The following is a 19092-nucleotide window of genomic DNA, read 5'->3' on the forward strand; positions in this document are numbered from 1 at the left end:
ATAGTCTATTGAAAAGAAATAAACATGCAGTCTAAATATAGAGAGAATGAGACAGGCTTCTGAGATAATAACAAGAGTGTACTTTTCTTCCTTAGTACCAGTGTATTAGTCAGTGTTCTGCAGAGAAACAGAATCACAGGAGAGACATACATGCATATACATACATTTATACACATCTACGTATATACAGTAGGACCTATGTAAATTGACCACCTGAGGGACTGCAACAAACCATCAACATACAGAGCTAGTCAACAGAAGGAATGAGGCCTGCTGTCCTGACAGATACATCTGGTGCATGTCTGGTCTATGAAAATTATGTGAACTTGAGGAGGTGGTCAGTGTAGGCAGGTGGTCAGCTACAAAGACTCTATTGTATGTGAATCTGCACATGCTCTTATAGAGGCTGGCGAATCCCAAGATCTGCAGGGTGAATGGGAAGCTGGAGACCCAGGAGACCTTTTGGTATAGTTCTAGCCCCAAAGCCAGCAGGCTCAAGAGTCAAAGGCAACAAAAAGCTAATGTTGCAGTTTGAAGCCAACAGGCAGGAGGAGAACTACTCTCTTATTTAGAGAAGGGTCAATCTTTTTGTTCTGTGTAGGCCTTCAACTGATTAGATAAGGCCCACCCACTTTAGGGAGGGCAATCTGCTTTACTCAGTCTACCAGTTTAAATGTTTATCTCATCCAGAAATACGCGACGTTATGTTTGACTGAATATCTGGGCACCTCATGGCCCAGTCAAGTTGACATACAAAAATAACCATCACAACCCCCAACGTGCCTGGCAGGAGCAGAGGCAAGGACGATTAGCTCACAGGGGATGCTTGAGTTTGTGAAGAGTAAATAACCAGGGACATGTCTAATTCATCTCCTCAGACACCTCTGCCCACTCCCTCAAACAGCTGCTCCTAGTGAGTGAGTTCAGCTTTCATGCAAGGTTAACAGTGCATAGTTAACAGTGTTAAAGCAAGATGCCAGTATACACTTGAAAGAATGCCCGCAGTTAAAAACAAAATACTGACAAGTCAAATGCTGGTGGAGGAATTGGAAGTCCCACCCATTGCTGGAGGGACAGTGAAATGGTACAGCCACTTTAGAAAACCATTTGGTAGTTTCTTATGCAGTAAGCACATACTTGCCACACAACCCAGGAATCCCCAGAAAAAATATAGATGAGTATTCATTTTCTGTACGTGAATGTTTGTTTATTAATGATCACCAGATTCTAGAAACAACTCAAATATCCTTCAGTGAGAAAATGGATAAACAAACGTCCATGGGACGGAACACTATTTGGCAGTGAGAAAGGACTGCATAGCCATAGGCAAATCTCCAAGGCATTGTGCTAAAAGAAGATAGTTTCAAAAGGTTATATACTGTATGATTCTATACACGGGACAGTTTTTAGAAGACAAAAATGGTAGTGACAAAACTGGCTCAGTGGCTCTTAGGGGCTGCAGATAGAAGGTGAGTGTGACTATAAAGAAACAGTAGAATGGATATTGGAATATTTGATACGTGGAAACTGTTCCATATCCTGATTCGGGTGATGGTTACAGGATCTATATGAGTTAACTTTCTTAGAACAACACACCCTCCTCCAACTCCACAGTGAACTATACAGTAAATTAAAATAGTTTAGAAGTCAAATGGTAAAGAAAAAAAAATTGTATACCCCCCAATTATACACAGGGGAAATGCACCTAATGGGAACTGTCTACAAAGTGGGGTCAGTCTGCGTAAGTGGAATCCAGAACATCTGCATGCAGGCAGGTGCACGGGGGACAGTCTGTATATTCTGATATGAAAGGAAGACACATAAGTGGCAGTCTTGAGTCAGTAGGCACAACCCAGAATTCTGTAAATAGGCAAAATAGTTGTGCTTTGTTGTTTCTTTTTCTGAATACTTTAGATTCTTTCCTTTTTAAAGAAGGAAATTTAGGCTTACAGAAAGAAAAGGATTTACTTTTTGATCCCTGAAATCGAGTCCCTATTCTTTACTGTAGCCTGCCGTCATCGCCCAGCTGCCATATAAAGCCACAATGAGGATTACGCCATGATTCCTGCCTTTTCCTCTGTTGTAACCTAAGCTGGCCCTTTCATCCCTTAGCCCCTTAAAAGCCTGCTCTTCCCTTAAAGCTGGAGTTGGAGGTGGGGAGGAGATGCTGCCCCGGTAGGGAAAGTGGCAATGTCTGGACTCATTTTTGGTTGTCACAACAGCGTGGGGGAGACCAGGGATACTGCTGAACATCCCACAAGGCACAGGACGGCCACCCGAATGAAGAGTGATCCAGCCCAAAATGTCACTACTGCCAAGATGGAGCACTGCAGGTTTTTAAAGGAAGAGGGAAAGAAAGGGAGGAAGGGAGGGAAGAGGGCTGGAGAAAAGGAAGGAAGGACAGGCGTATCAAACGCATCTATGAGCTAGCACTGTGCTATTTTAAAATCTTTACCTCATTTATCTCCCCAAAGCCCTTTTGAGATACAAACAAATATAAATCCCATTTCGTTGTTAAGAAGTTTGTGTCTGAGACTCACAAAAGAATGTGCCCTAATCCCAGGGATGAGACAAGATGCTGTGGAAACCACAGACCCCTGTGCTTGCAAAGCTCAGGTAACTTCAGGGGAGCCCCTGGGGGCTGGCCTGGCCACTCTGCAAACCTTTCATTTCCTTCTCCTCTGGTCTGAAAAGTCACCTCTTACCCCTAAGAAATTTACAAAGAAGAGGGGCTATTGAGCTGGCAAAAAGGAAAGGCTGAACTCAAGAGGCTCCTAGAAAGTAAATGGGGCCTCTTATAGCTAAGAGTCACCCAGATCTGTTTGTCCCTAAATCTCCTTTTGCTCCATCCATCCCTCCTTCCTCGGGACACTAATGTCACTCCTCCACCCACAAGAGACAGCTGTGCACCCTCGGTTGGCTTCCTCTCCTCTCCTGCCAGCACGAGCTGCTGGACTGGGCCATGAGGGCTGGGGCCCCACTCAGCACACTCAGGCAAGAAACCTGGGACAGGAGATGGAGCTGAGAAACGCCACAGAACTATGTGCCACAATCGGTTTCCCGTGATATCATCTGATGGGCAGGCTTGCCTAAGAAAACAACTCGCTTTAAAAATAAGTCCTATGATCATATCTGAGTGATCCTGGCCCAAGTTTACCCATTCAGATAATTAGCACTGATAGTTCCAAGAGTTAAAACTGGGGTGTATGCATGTATGTAAGATGAGAAGAAAAGCAGAGGGAGGGCTGCAAGGGGAGAAGGTCATACGTTTGAATCTTAATTGCAAACTCGGAAAATACATGAGCTCATGACAAACAAAGATGAACCCAGGTAGTGGTGAACCCTAAGTGTGAGGGAGCCTCTTGCCAATAGGTGGAACCCCAGTGATGGAAGCTGCTCTTTAGAGTTTATTCTAGATCATCGAAGCTAGTTATCAGCAGCACAGCGTTATTGTCAAGCAGGGCACGGCAGAACCAATCCCAGAGGCGGACAGTGTCATCCAGCTGGAAGGAAGCTGTAGGCCCACACCCTCTCCCCGCCGGTCACAGACAGCACTCACAGTTCCAGGATGAGAATGACGTCTGTCTTGTTCTCGTACACCTCGTGCAGGGTGATGACGTTGGGATGCTGGATCTCTTTCAGGATGCTGACCTCCCGCTCGATGTCCTCTCGGCTCACGCCCCGCCGGCTGGACTTCGTCCTCCTCTTCTTGATGAACTTGGCGGCATACTGTAGACCAGTGCTTTTCTCACGGCATTTCTTCACCACTGCAAACTGTCCGCTGAAAAGAGAAGATGAAAGATTTTCTTTATTAATCAAAAAAAAAAAGAAAGAAAGAAAGAAAAATATTTGAGTGAGGATGCGGGACAGGAAAAGAGAGAAAGAAAGGGAGGGAAAGAAGGGAAGGAGGGAAAGAGAGAGAGAGAGAAAGAAAAATATGGTAAAGCTCCAGCATTAAAGGACTTTAAAATTTCTATTAAAAAAAAAGAGAAAGGTGGTATCTCGGAGTAGTTTTGGTTTGCATTTCTCTGATGATTAAAGATGATGAGCATTCTTTCACGTGTCTGTAGGCCGTGCGCCTGTCTTGAGAAGCTTCTGTTCATGTCTCTTGCCCACAATGAAATGGGATCACTTGTTTTTTGCTTAGTAATAAGTTTGAGTTCTCTGTGGATTCTAGTTATTAGACCTTTGTCAGAAGTATAACTTGCAAAAATCCTCTCCCATTCTGAGAGCTGTCTATGTGCTTTACTTAAGGATGAAGGACAGTGAATAAAATCTCCAGTCTGATACAAAAGGAATGACAGGATGGCCTGTAAAGCAGATGAGAACAACTGGAACAGAAACAACAATCAAAGGTATAATTGAGGAAAACATTGCTGAGAAAAAAAGAGAAAGAAAAATGACAACCAATTAAGCTTATAAATTAGAAAAGTTTGCTGTATTTCATGTAAAGTGAGTAACAGGAAACTCATACCTATGCAGAAGCTGGAAATTAGATGATGGTTTATTTTACATAAAAAAAAATTTTTTTTTAAATAAAAAAAAGAGAGAGTTATGAACAGGAAAGTTCAAATTGTGGGAGATTAACAAATTAGGTAGGGGATTTTTTTTTTAAATCACATTTCAGCTTTGTTAAGCTTGTCTATGAACAATGATCCAAGGAATAAAAATTCTTTTCTTAAATTATATTTTATCGAAAGGGTAACGTCTCCCCTCCCCTTCTCCCATTTTAGGGCCTGGGACAGCAGTAAGGAGCTCTCAGTGATCTGAACTCACCTCCAAAACGCTCTTTTCCTATGTGTCTAGTCTTACAGCCAAGAAAAGAAAGAATTGGAACCAGGGAATTGGTAGGAAAAATATGTAAGGCTCTGCTTTCGACAACATTATTTCTAGCACCCATATTAACCAATTAAAACACCCAAAACATAAAAAAGGTATATTATTTTGCTTGCAGTTGGGGGACTGATAAGCTACATGTACACTTAGTACCCATTGGCTGCTTTTCCAGCACTACCTCCCCGCTCCCTTCTCATGAATATCCAGAGATCTTCAGGGTTCTGGGGAAGGGAACACCATCCCCAACTGTAAATATGGATCGTGTGACCTGGGCTGAGTCAATCAGTGCACTGTGTTCTCCAGTGACAGGCATTTGACCTAAGTAAGACATTTCAGAAAAGGGAGAGACAAAGACTTTGAGACTTTCCCCTCTGGATGTGAACACTAAACTACGTAACCTCCAAAGCTGCTCCCTTTAGCTCAGAAGGTTTGAAGACAACCACTACAGAAGCAGAGCCAGTAGAAGGAAAGAAACTGGATCTGTTATAACACTGTGGAGTGGCTAGATCAAGCCTAGCCTGAAACCATCTGCTTTTGATTTTTCAGCAATGTAGGCCAATAAATTCTCTTTACTGCTAAAGTAATTTGGTGTGGGTTTCCTATTTCTTGCAGAGAAAAGCGTCCTAAACGCTGCCTCCTTCCTGTATATAAAAGAGTATAATAACAGAACTTGACACGAAATAATAAGGTGTAGGCAGTTAGGTGCATAAGATCTTGAGAGGAAAGCAGGCACCCCTAAAGGTCTGCTGGCACCCTCCTCTCTTCCCTAGAGCCCAACGAAGGGCCAACCCACACATCACAGGGTCTGTATATTTCTTGGCACCTACTGGAAAACCTGTATGTAAAGAATTACCACAGTTATTTTTAGCTGGCTTTATTCTCATATGAAGACAAAAGCAAGAGAGAAAATCAAATCAAGGAAAATATTTTGATGTTAAAGAATGATACTTTAAAATATTACTCATTTACTTTAGCAGCGGGAGGCCATTAGGAAAAAAAACCACACAGTGAAGAATTATTTCTATAGCCATGTCAAATTTTTTGCATGGCAGGTTAATACTCTTCCCCCCCCCCCCGCAGCAGGATAGCAAAGAAGCTAAAGACTAAATCACACAGGAATGCTAACATGGATTGCCTGTAAACTCACTACCTTCAACAGTTGTGGGGTCTGAGTTACGACTCTATTACAGCCATTTTTCAATTTCTCTGGAGAGTGAGAAACTCTCTCTCTCTGGGGAGTAGCAGAGATGGGACAAATGGAGAGAAGACAGAAACAGCCTGAATACGAAACACACTCAGCTGCCAGCCCCTCCTCACAAGTATGCTATTGTGTTCTCACCAAGCACATTCAAGAGGACCCAGGACAGAAAAGCCCAGCCCAGGACAGCTAACCAACAAGAAACCCAGCGTCCAGCAGCTGGGCCATTCATGCCATTCATAACTCGCTCATGGCCACAACTTGTCACAGGGGCTTAAGATGCAAGGTAGAATCTGTGGTTTGAATCATGGTGCTTCAAAATTCCAAACGAAAAAGCAAAAAAAAAAAAAAAAAAAAATCCCAAACAAACAAAACCCCTAACTTTCTGAAAGTCATAAAGAACGTAAATGCAGGCCTAAATTTAAAGACTCTTCTGAGTGTTTTCCACTTCCAAATCTTCCATATTGAAGGTTTCCCCCCTTTTTATTAAGGGAAGGTCAAGGAAGGTTAACTTTTAGGGCAGAGGGAGGCCAGGTGCTGAGCGTGGCGTGTGCATGTGTCCAAGTGAACTGTGGCACCCAAGGTCACAGAGAAACATCTAGACCTCACTTGCTCAAGGACTGTGATCCCTCACTTACCCTCTGGGGTTCCCACAATGGGGTGCTGACTGGAGAGGAGAGGATTAGGCCGGCAGGTGGGAAAGCCTCTGGCTAGTGCTGGATGCTGGGGCCCTGGCTGGCCCTGGCTGCACAGAGTCCCATGAGAGTCTCTTGGGAAACATGTTCTAGACTAGGGGTGCCCAACCTGCAGCTTGTGGGCCACATGCTGATTTCGTGAGGACTTTTTGCTTATCTGTGGTGTTGAACATCATGAAAATTATGCACAGACTTTTTTTTGCTGATCAGCCTTCATTACTGTTTGTGTAATTAATGTGTGGCCCAAGACAACTCTTACTCTTCTGATGTGTAGCAGAAAAGAAAAAAGGTTGGACACAGACCTATCTCAATGCCACCTGTTTAAAGACACCTTTCCCCATGTTTCCTGTCCTCCCCTGACAATCTAGTTCCCTCCTCCAATCTCTCCCACAGACTTGGGTTCATAGATCATGTTATACCCCCGAGGTGTTGGTCTTGCCCTTTCTTGCCTGCTCTTGGCTGTTCTACTCGCCCAGAATGGAGGACGGAGGGCTGCCAGGCACACTTTTCCATCTCCTGAGGCCCTGGGTATGAGCTGCTCTGAGGAGTCCATGCATAATACAGATGTGCAGCTTTTGAATCCAGAATCCAGAATCCTGAGAACCAGGGATGGTAAACTGAGGGTGCTGCATTAATTCAATGGAATTAGTAGCAGCCAGGAATAGAGACCCCTACTAGCTATAACCATGGGCTTACTTTCAACTTAACCATGGAATGCCTTGTTTTCCTTACCTGTAAAATGGGTATAATAAGACCGCCTAACAGTAGGGACTGCTGGGGTGGAGGGGAAGGATGAAATGGGTGGGCAACATGCATGAAGCATTTAGAGAAGCACTTGACCACAGAACATCTTTGGTAACTAATAGCAATGACCAACATGCAGCAACCACAGTTACTTTCAGTAGTGCACTGGGGTTAAATCTCACAATAAAGCAGCATTATTGTGAGATCCAGATACCCACCTCTCCTTACCGTGTTACTACCAGGGAAAAAGAGCTCTCATAGGAACTTAAAAGAAAAAAAAAGGCCACAGCAGGGCTGTACTGTGTTAACAATGCATGAACTATTGCTAAATTGAAACACATGGTCCCCTTGCCCCCTTTTTCTGCCTGTCCCCACCCACGGGGTGTGCTGCTGCTGACAATTGCTAACTACAGGCCAGCCCTGTCCCTGGAACTCAGAGTCACAGGCTGAGCCAGGGCCAGGCAAGCGGGGGCCTTTGTGTGCACTTGGTAACACCTGGCATTGCCACAGCAGAATCTCCTCAGGCAGCCAGCACACTGTGAGGACAGACAAGAAGAAATTCTCCCCTAATCACAGTAATTTGCTTTGTGAGGCCTAATTTGAGTTGGACTGTTTGTTAATTGCTACTCTGATCCTCTTCCTGGGGAACTGGCCCTCGACCCACAGGCTCCCTGACACCATTTTCCACCCCACACGTTGGGGAACAGCTCCTCTTCACCAGTCCCCTACCAAGCAACACCAGCAACTAAAAAACAACCTGTTTATTTATTTAAATTTTTTGGCAAGAACTTCTAAGTCAGAGTAACAACGTGATGCAGCTTGAAGGGTGAGCTCAGACAAAGGAGAAAAGTGAATGCACACCAGCATCAAGGCCAGGGGCTGGGGGAGCAACCTATCCCTTCCACTCTCCCTTCCCTGTACCCACACACAGGGTGGTCATCAGTAATTAACACCAAATCAGAAGGCTGTGTTATTAATTAAGTAACGTCAATACAGTTACGGCTCTTCGATGGATGGGGAAATGTAACTTTGTTACTGGGAAACAGAAACTCTCCGTATGCTATTATATTTAATTTTGATAAACAGTACAATTGATACTTCATTATTTAAGGGTTCCACACCTGTAAATTGCCTATTCAATAAAATTTATTTGTAATCCCCAAGTCAATGCTCAGAGCACTTTGTTGTCATTCATGGAATACACCGATGGGTGAAAAATGAGAGAGCCTGATGAACAAGTTCCCAGCTGAGGTCAAACAAGGGGATGCCCTGCTATCTTTTTTCAGCTCTCATCCCATAAAGAAGTGGCTTTTCCTCAGTCTAATTAGTGTCACAGTTTTTCATGTTTTTGTTCTTTTTTCGTGATTTCACTGCTTAAAATAGCCCCCAAACATAGTATGGCTGTGATGTGCTTTATGGAGAAACTACCCGTCAGATAAGCTTCATTCAAGTATGAATGAGGACCAGTTCCCCAGAAAGAGGATCAGGCATGAGTGATGTCCTGTTGGCTGAGAGGTCAATGTCAATTAATCAATAACAAATATTAAAGAAGAGATCTTTCAACAGAAGCAACCATAAAACAAGGTTATGCCATCAGTTGACAAAAGTGTTTTGACCAGAGGCTTACAGGAACCTAGGTCTGTATTTCCCTTAGGAACACTGGCTCAGTGTTCGCAGTGAATTTATAGTGAGAATAGCGAGAGTCCACTGTATGTCTTTGTTGTTGTTGCTAAAATACATTAACATTCCCTATCATTTAACAGATGACACATAGTTCATTACTGCATTAAGTATAGACAGTAAGTTTTTTTCACATAAAAATTTTCAAGTAAATGTAATAAACATTTAATAACTAGCACTTAGGTAGATACAAAGATAATGAGAAACATCCCTGTTTTCCTGAGTTTTATATTTTAAAAAACTTCATTGACAGCTTAGCACCCGTAGCACAGTGGTTATGTCAGTCCGGGGGGTTTGAAACTGGCCCGGGCCTGCTAAATAACAATGACAACTGTAACAAAAAATAGCTGGTGTTGTGGCTGGTGCCTACAGTCCCAGCTACTTGGGAGGCTGAGGCAAGAGAATCGCTTAAGACCAAGAGTTTGAGGTTGCTGTTAGAGATGCCATAGCACTCTACAGAGGGTGACATAGTGAGACTCTGTCTCCAAAAAAAAAAAACTTCATTGAAAATAACCAGAAATTTTGGTTAAAAAAGGAAAACCGTGCCTAAAAGGAGCAAAGCTTTACAAAGAACAACCTGCCATCTAATTTCTTTGTCCCACTTACTAACATATCTAATTTGACTACGACCCTGAAGTCACTTAAGGAACTGTAACTAGGTTTATATGCAAGGCTCTTCCCCCATGTTATTTATTAATAATCACAACTCCATGAGATATACTTCATTGTTACTTTCTCTCTTCTGACCAGGGAGAAAACCAAGTGTCAGAGAGCCCCAAGCCATTCAGGAGGAACGCTGTATAACCAAGAAGTGAATCTTGACCTTGTGTGTGTTGTGTTTGCTCCACAAGTCACCTCACAGTGAAGTTCCAAGAGGATTAAAGCATCCCTCCCCGGAAGTACCTGGTGAGGGGACAGCAAAGGGCTGGGTTTGTGTTGAAACCAATTTGGGTAACGTTGTCTTCTCCTCCTCACTGAAAACGCACGCAGGGTTTTAATTTGTTAAAACAACCACTTTCAGATGCTCTGAGGCGCCTCGCGATAAGTAGTCAGATTGTGCTCCCCCGTTTGTGTGTGCACTCCAGAAGCACTACGCTAGTAAGAAAGACACGCCGGCAGATTGAGGAGGAGAGGGATGACGCATCCATCCGGGAAGCATCCCTACTTTTGCAGATCTTCTATAGATCACAGTGCATTAAGAAACAAGCCCGCTGAACTTTAGTTAATGCAGTCAGGTCTTCCTATCGGCTTTATTTATGTGTGGAACCTTCTGTTCACATGGAGAAATGAAGGTGTGGACGCACAACGTCAGGGACAATGTTGTGTCAGAATGCAGAAGGCACAATCCAACTGGACGTGACCAGTAGTCTCTGCTGTGTGAGTTGTTACCTAACCTAGCATCTAACACTGTCCATGCTGATCCAGACACGACATTAGAACAAGCTCCCGGGGCAGCGCCTGTGGCTCAGTTGGTAAGGCGCCGGCCCCATATACCGAGGGTGGCAGGTTCAAACCCAGCCCCGGCCAAACTGCAACCAAAAAAATAGCCAGGTGTTGTGGTGGGTGCCTGTAGTCCCAGCTACTCGGGAGGCTGAGGCAGGAGAATCGCCTAAGCCCAGGAGTTGGAGGTTGCTGTGAGCTGTGTGATGCCATGGCACTCTACCGAGGGCCATAAAGTGAGACTCTGTCTCTACAAAAAAAAAAAAAAAAAGAACAAGCTCCCACCTGGCAAGGTGGGGTGCAGATTCAAGAATATGTGACTAAGACGGCATATCATTTTTTTATTTTATGTATGTACCTACATAAAACATGACAGTTAAAAAATGATTTATGGCAACTAGCAGTTATCGAGAATTCTCTACATTCATGATGAAAACAGATCTGGCTTAAATCTAACAGCTGAGAAGTTCCAGCTTTGCCTTCTCCCAAGTCTCTAACATAAAGGTTTCTCATTTACTCACAACAATTTTTACTTTTGAACTCATCTATCAAATCCCTGGCAAGATTTTAGTGCTGGTTTGTGGAGGATCTATCTTCCCGAAGAGCTTCGTGGAGAGAACAGCAGCGGCTTGAGGCCTGCCAGGATAGATTTACAGGTCAGGTCTCGGTAAGGGGAGAGGTACAGAAGCGATTTCTCAAGAATGAATTGACATTTGATAATAATTCATGTGTACAGCAGGGAAGAGACCCAGAGGGTTTATAGATGAGTGGAAGAAACAAGGACTGAACTTTCCTGTGGGGGACTGGGGGAGGGTGCAGTCAGGAGACCCTGCCCAGCTGGCTGGGCTGTGTCCTGAGGCTGAGGGGGAGTCCGGAGTTGAAGAATGCCGTGTGTGCAAGGACAGGGAAGCGGGGAAAGCCAGTTTCTTATTTCCAGAGGAGGGGAAGGCATCTGAGCCTTGCAAAGAATGGAGCAGTGCCAGCCCTACCTGTGCCAACCACTAGGGAAAGCAGGGCCTCTCTGAGCCTCAGTTTACCCATCTGAGCCATGCCGATCACAACATGAAGTGAGGGCACGTGTGTGAACACACGCTGAGTTCTCTAAACACATCGAATACGTGTAAGGGACGAAAATGAGCAAGTTGTCTCAGCTTCCCATGCTTCTTGCAGAAGTCAATAGGGCAGGATTTTGGTGGCTGAAAAGCAGCATCAAATTTCTCCTTGGCATTTTTCTACCCAACAATTTTAAAATCTAAGTGTTAAATCTCCACCTTTTCCCCATTAGAACTCAACAAAGCTATTTTCACTTTGGATGGAGACATATTTGATATGCCCCTTTTGGAACCCAAAGGCCCTTGTGGCTTTGTTTTGATGCTGAAGCTTTCAGCTAGAGGTAGGTGACAAGCAGATGCCATTGACCAAAGATGGCATTGTCTCAGCCATCTTTCCATCCCACATGCTCCCCTGAAGTGTTTTCTTCCAATTCCCATTGAGAGGTGGAGGGAAATCCCTTGGATTTGACCAGGTACCAGTGACTTGCTTGACTCACAGAATGTGACTCTGGGACTTCCTCTTGGCTCTTGGGAAGTCCCTCTCCCAGCACCCCCAGCTGGGAAAAGGCCACACTATATGGAGAGGCCACATCTAGGCATCGCCAACCCAGCCCCAGCTGAGCTGACAGCAGCTATAACAGGCTGCTTCAGATGGCTGCAGGCCCAGTCAACACTCAGTGTGACCACCAGACGGTCCCCAGCTGAGCCCCCAGGCAGCCCACAGAAACACTGGAGATAAGGTATCAGCATAAATTATTATTTTCTGCTACCAAGTTTTGGGGTGGTTTACTATGCAGCAACAGATAGGTGGAACGGCCACAAAAGAATCTCGAACAATGGGTTTAACAGGTCAGTCTGACGAGGTGCAGAGGAAGGGTTTGACATAGACAGTCAAAGTCCACTATGTTACTAGGTCACAACCGGCTCCAACATAGAGCACGGGAAGGGAGGGATAGTAGCCACACCTCCTTGATTGCAGGCCCTACCCGGAGTTCACACAAACATGTGCTCATATCACATCAGCACGTGTGAACTCATTTTACAGGTTCTTTGCTTCTCATCTTGCCAATAATTTCCCATCTTTCAAGAAAAGTATTTATTGCATCATTTAGGAGGGCTGTCTGTGCTAGAGCCAAACACCCCAAACAATAAAACCCAGACTTTCCCTGAGTTGCCTTTGCAGATTTCTGGCTGCAGGGAGCTTGTTGCTAGTCTCCAACTTTACCTTTCCCAGTCTGTGATGAAGCAAGTCTTTCCCCTGGGAAATGCACAAAATCCAAAGGCCTCACATGATCCAGTAAATAAGGCAACCTCATTTTCATTCTCACTGGTCTGAATGCCTAGTGCATACCTACAGTGACATCGGCTTGAGTGGAACATCTTCAATCCCAACCCTATCAGCAGGTGATGAAGGTGAACCCTACACAGAAACTGGAACTTCAGCACCAAGTGCTACACGATTCCCTTGGAACGTTTTCTTGGTGTTGCCTACACTGGAAACTGCTCTCTTTCTGCCCTTTGAGAAAATACGAGAGAGAGGAAATCATACTACTCTTTACAAAAAAGGCAAAGCTCATGGTTTTTTAAAAAATTATTATCAAAAAGTAATACAGCACTCCAGAAACTATTTTGATGTGCTACAAGAGCTCAGTTAAATGGTCTGTGGTTTGGAGAGGGAAGGTTCCCTCCCACCCATGAGCAAGCAGCCCAGGTTGCCATGGCACAGATGGGAGATGCAGGTTTACCAAGGGGATAAGCAGCAGACTGTCACCCTGGGCACCAGAACAACACGCAGAGGCCAAGTGAGATGCAGAAAGAGAAGGGAAGATAACACAACCTCCAGAGACAGCAGAAAAGAGGTGGGTCCCATGGGGAGACCATCCTCCAGAGGACAAGATCCTGCAGCAGAGAAGATATCAAAACCAAGGACTCAAATCCAGGGTGGGGAAGGGCTGGGCTTCCCATGTAGGTACGCTGTTGCAGGTGGGGTCAAAGAAACCACATGTACAGTGTGTTAGATGGCTCAACCAGAGCAGCTGAGGATTATAAAACCAGGTAAGATTAGACAGACAGCAGTGAGTGCCTTTGTCCACTCCATCCGTCCCCATGCTATGGGGAAGGTCCAAGATCCACTGGGAAGAGTGTTTCCCGACGTGGGATCTTTGGAGCTCAGATAGAGAGACGTGACTTGGAGAAAGAGTTTCACAACTGGGTAAACAGAGTCACAAAAAGTTGTTGCATGCAGGGCTCAGCACGTCCAACCCTTTCCAGGAGGGAGAGTAGCATTTAACATTTCACATTATTTGGGACTGTTGTTTACCACAAAACATTCTTTATCTTTTTTTCTTTGTTTGTTTTTTGTTAGAGAGCATTTTAAAGTCTGGTTTTCTTGGGAATGTATGCTTTGTTTCTCCCCCGGTTAAATGGTCCGCGTCTTTAAGAACTAAGTTTAGACTCTGTATTCACTGTTTCCTTTTCATTTTCAACACAGAATTGCACTTTAAGGTTATTTCCTATGGCACAAAGCCAGTCATAGGCTCCTCCCTAGGTGGATCCAACCTTCCTGGAAGGCAGACCTATTAGAAGGGCGGGGACTAACGGAGTCCAGCTGGGAAAGCAGGCCACCCACCTCCTCTGGCCTGGGGTTCCTCCCTGCTCTTTCTGGCTGCTGGTCAAAGGGTTTTGGAATTCCTGATTTCAGCCTTGAGGTAACCCCATCACAACTTGAGACTAGCAGAAACTTGGTTTTTCTTTTCTTGGAAATACCTTGGGCTAGGTATTTTTGGTGGCAACTGAGGGCTGGCAGAATAGGTGTGGAGAAATAGATGCTCAGAGCCAGTGTGCAGTGAATACTGGCCAGCTGGTTTGCAGATGAGCACTTGAGCCCTGGCTGCTACCTTTGACGATCTGTTCTCAACTCAGTAAGCTACTCTAAGGGGGAAGAAAAATTGAAAAAGGGAGCAAGACGTTCATTTAACTTCATGACGAGAGAGAAGGCAAACCAGGAGCTGAGCTGAAGCTTACTCCACGGCCAAAGAAGAGAAGGAAAGTCAGACGTGTTCATGGTACTAAGATTCAAGCCGGGGAGCAACCAGGTCAAGGGAAAGAGAAAGTTAGTGAGTCAGCAGAGACTGTGGGTGTGGGCCATAACGGCAAATACTCTATTGCACTGTCCAGATTAAAACATGCCTTACAGGAATTGTAGGACAAGCCTTTCCAATATTCACTCTGCTCAGTTCTGGAGCATGACAGGGACTGAACAAAGACATCTAAACATTTCCATTGTTTCCCATTACCATTTAGGTAGAAAAGCTTTTTGCCTACATGTTTCTATAGGTAGAGATGGGACCCTCTGTCATGTTCTGTCATCGGAAGAATTAGCTCCACCTTGTTCCGGGAAGTCCAGTCCAGTAAAGAATTTGAACTTGAGTGACTTGAAAGAAATTCAAAATGCCTGGCCTTATGTGACATTTTATGCCACACATCTTGGGGGCCACTGTTCATATAGGTCTGTCCTGCTCTGGAGACAGAACATGACTAAGAGGGTTCTTCTGGGTTTTCCTATTCTGAGGCTGCAAGAGTTGCAGGCCCAGGTCTCAAGGAGGCAGCCAGTGGTGTCTGGCACTCAACCCAACAGGGAAGAATCCTTTTCACTGTTCTTGGCCAGGCCCTTTCCCAAGATGTCTAAAGATCTGTTACCTTGGCTCTGAATCAGGTGGGGACTCACCTCATGAAGGAAGTGTGAGGGGATGGAGGGGGTCACTTCAGGCCAGGCAAGGAGAGGCTGGCAGCGAAACTCACTGCTGGAGTTACTGAAGTGAGAGCCACTCTGATAAACCTGAAAGATGATAAGTTAAAGAGAAACCAGAGCTCCCAGGAAGCCTGAGTATTCTCTCAATGGAAGCAGAAGTCCCTGGAAGCACGCCACTAGGGCTGACCTCACCCGGGTGACCCGATCCCAGCAAACATGAAGCTTATCGTCAAGAGCCAGGGGAAGACTGTATACAGCACAGCCAGGAGACCAAAGGCTCCAGTGATGTGACTTCTCCTAGGAAGTGCCACTTCTGAAGAGCATGTGGCATTAATCAGGTCTCAGGTCAAACATGAAAGAAAATGTAATTTGTGTGTGTGAGGTTCGATGGTGGTATCTCCCTAGGCAGGGACTGCAAACCCAACGACCCTCCTCTGGGGTGTAGCTTCGTAAGAAAGCATGGGATCTGACTTCTGTCGGGTTTGGACTAATCATTATGGGGGGGCTTCAGAAGTTTCCTCCATGGAAACTTAATCTTCTAGCACACAAGGGGGGATGGTGAGAGTGTGCCAGAGTGCCAGAAGGGGATTGGCCTTTCCTACTGCCGAGCAGGATTGGGTGAGAAGACTTTTCTCTCCCCTTGGATGGGGGCTGAGGAGCTCTACACCCCTGCAGAACTGGGAGTTTGAGCAGTGTTGCCTCTTGTGTCAGGAGGCTGGGCTTGTCTGCTCATAGGTGGAAACACTAGGCTACGCAGGCTGCCCAGTTTAAAGAACCACCACAGCTTCTGGGCAGCGTAATGAGGCCCAAAGGAAAGGTGGCTCCATTCTGGGAGCAGGGGACAATCCACAAGGGCAGCAGGTGCACCACAAGTCACACACATTGCCACCAGTCACTTACACACTCTTTCTGCTCTGGGGTGCCCACTTCCAGGAGCTCACTCTCAACTCTAGAAGTGAAGATCACTGGACTCCAGTGAAGCTGGGTGGCTTCAAAGTAAAAGGGAATTCCAGGCAGGAGGTGCTGGCTACAAAGCTGTAAAATCTTAATAAACACGATTTTTTGAGCTTGCTTTCCACTTAATGGCCACATAAATGCACAAAAATGTTATGAACTCATTCTTTCAGCTACTTCTTGATTTGTTAGACATTTACAAGAAATACATCAATAGTTACTATAGGCAGAACCACAAATATGTAATATGAGCAACACCAGAAGAACTGGTTCGTTGAGTTTAAATTTTGCTCTCCTTCATAGTGACTTACCAATGTATTACTAACTTGTAAAAACTTGTTCAAATCACACTTGAATATACAATTCTTTCTGAAAATCAACACCACTATTGCATCCCCAGCACCTAACATTGTACACTGAATAAAATTTAGAATTAATATGTGTTGACTCACTTACTTTATGGGTTCCTACATTTATATGCTGACCATCTATCTGTTTAAGTTGTTTCCATTGACTTTCTGCATATGGAAAAACAACTAATTGCTCCAGCATTTTAAAACATCAATATAAAGCAGAGTGCAGTGGCTCATGCCTGTAATCCTAGCACTCTGGGGGGCCGAGGCGGGTAGATTGCTTGAGCTCAGGAGTTCAAAACCAGCTTGAGCAAGAGGAGACCCTGTCTCTAAAAATAGCCAGCCATTGTGACGGGCACCTGTAGCCCCAGCTACTTGGGGGGCTGAGGCAAGAAGATCACTTAAGCCCAACAGTTTGAGGTTGCTGTGAGTTATGACTCCACGACACTCAACCCCAGGGTGACTCAGTGAAACGCTATCTCAAAAAAATAAAAATAAATAAATAAATAAAACTTCAGTATGAATGTCTACCATTTGGCTCAGAACAGACCACATTTATGTACTTTTCTCAAACACTTACTGGGCTCCAGTTTTTTCCTAGGCCCCAACTTATCCTCTGGGAGCTGCCTACCTGACTTAGAAGCCTGTCAAGGGGACAAACAGTGCCTATGACCTTGACATTCATTTGAAAAGCAAAAGTATATAACAGCCTCACCCAGGCCACTGACACTTTGGGGGATTCTCCTGGCCTCCTGGGGACTAAGTGTCCTGTGTAAGCAGTTGCTCTAGGGTACAACTTTGGGTAACTGAACAGATTCCTTAATTGGAGCACAACCTAAATATTTTTTAAGTAAGAATTTTTTCATAGCCATAGCAATTTGTAATTTGTTCTTGAAATGCCAATGCAATTTATAAACTGTATGAGGTCAGATTTCCCTAATCTGGACAACCAGAAGGACTCATGAATACAACAGAATACTACAAATTATTCGAAAGCCTCCATGAACTGAGAATTGGGGAGAAGAAAAAGGTAAAATGTAAACTCATTTCCAACAAAAAAACGAATAGAAAAGTTAACATGGCTGATCAGAGTGAACAGTGTAACAGGCATTTAGGAATCAGAAGTAGGCAACTCTTTTTTAGCCTCCTCTTTGGTTCTGTGATCCCAGCTACTGGGGAGGCTGAGGTGGAAGGATAGCTTGAGGCCAGGAGTTCAAGATCTTTTTCCTTATTTGTGTGTTTGTTGTTTGTGGGCCAATAAATTCCATTTGGGGAAGAGTTTGGAAAACACTGTTAGGGTGAAAGTAAAGTTTGAAGTAAGAAAAAAGATAATAAAAAATTGCTCAGTTTAGGCATCTAAAAGAAATTCAAGTCTCCAGGTCTGAGGAAATGAAATCTCTATAAGGCAGAAGCAACCTCATATTGCTGCTGGCAATCATAGACAAATGTTAGAGAGTGATGCTGTATTGATGTTCAAAGGGAACCAAATTTGGAGCCCTCTTCAAGATCAAGTTCGAGTATGTTGTTAGTCTGCAGCAAACAGTGAAATCAATTTTTGATCAGACGAACAAAGAACATTTAGCAGGTGATCAATAACAAGACCTTTCTCCCTGCCCTCAGTGGGATGGTAAGATAAGTAGAAATGGGAACTGATACAGATAAAAAAGTGCTTTGATTTAAATAAGGCCTATAGTATCATTTTTTTTTTTTGGCCGGGCCTGGGTTTGAACCCACCACTTCCAGTATATGGGGCCGGCACCCTACTCCCTGAGCCACAGGCACCACCTGCCTATAGTATCATTTTTTTCACATGATTAGATGAAATGAGAATCACTGTAGTGCATTTTGGCAGGCCAATTATAAGACTCTTGTATTAACACTGTCCTAGACAAGATATTTTTCAGTACATCCTGGCCCTTCTATTTCATCTGCTATTCAGTATATCATCTGAAAGCATGCTTACCAAACTTCTGAGTCACTAGTCTAAGAGGAATGGCTCATATAGGAAATGGCTCATTTGGGAAACAAAACAAAACAAATGAAATCTGAGACGAATAATGCTTAGGTTACAGAGCTGCTAAAAGACTCAAAATAGCTATTAAAGGTATGCTTATGTTTTTTATGCTAGCTGCTACCACACAAATATAATGTTGATATTTGGAAAGGTTTAGGTTATATCACAGCTGGGAATAAAATAACTGTACCTGTGTCCAAAGATCCCGAATAAGTTTAGGTCAGTTTCTAATAGGGGATGGAGAGAAAGGAAAGCAGCCTTTTCAACAGGATTTAGAAACAGGAAATTCAAGTCTTCCCAAACTAAAACCTAACATAAATATCTACACAGACAAAATTATTTTGATCTTCTGCATGACATTATGACTTAAGAACT

General features: G+C 44.3%; 1 protein-coding gene across 6 annotated transcripts in view; it reads right to left on the bottom strand.

Annotated features, from left to right (window-relative positions):
* The window catches only part of DAPK1 (death associated protein kinase 1), a 188088-nt gene that overhangs the window by 91049 nt on the left and 77947 nt on the right, over positions 1-19092 (bottom strand). For all 6 annotated transcript variants that reach the window (XM_053577437.1, XM_053577434.1, XM_053577436.1 and 3 more), the window contains exon 3: positions 3560-3781. In XM_053577437.1, coding sequence (XP_053433412.1) covers positions 3560-3781 — 222 coding nt within the window. The remainder of the gene's footprint in view (positions 1-3559; positions 3782-19092) is intronic.

Source organism: Nycticebus coucang, chromosome 2, assembly GCF_027406575.1.
Source record: "Nycticebus coucang isolate mNycCou1 chromosome 2, mNycCou1.pri, whole genome shotgun sequence".
Taxonomy (NCBI): Eukaryota; Metazoa; Chordata; class Mammalia; order Primates; family Lorisidae; genus Nycticebus; species Nycticebus coucang.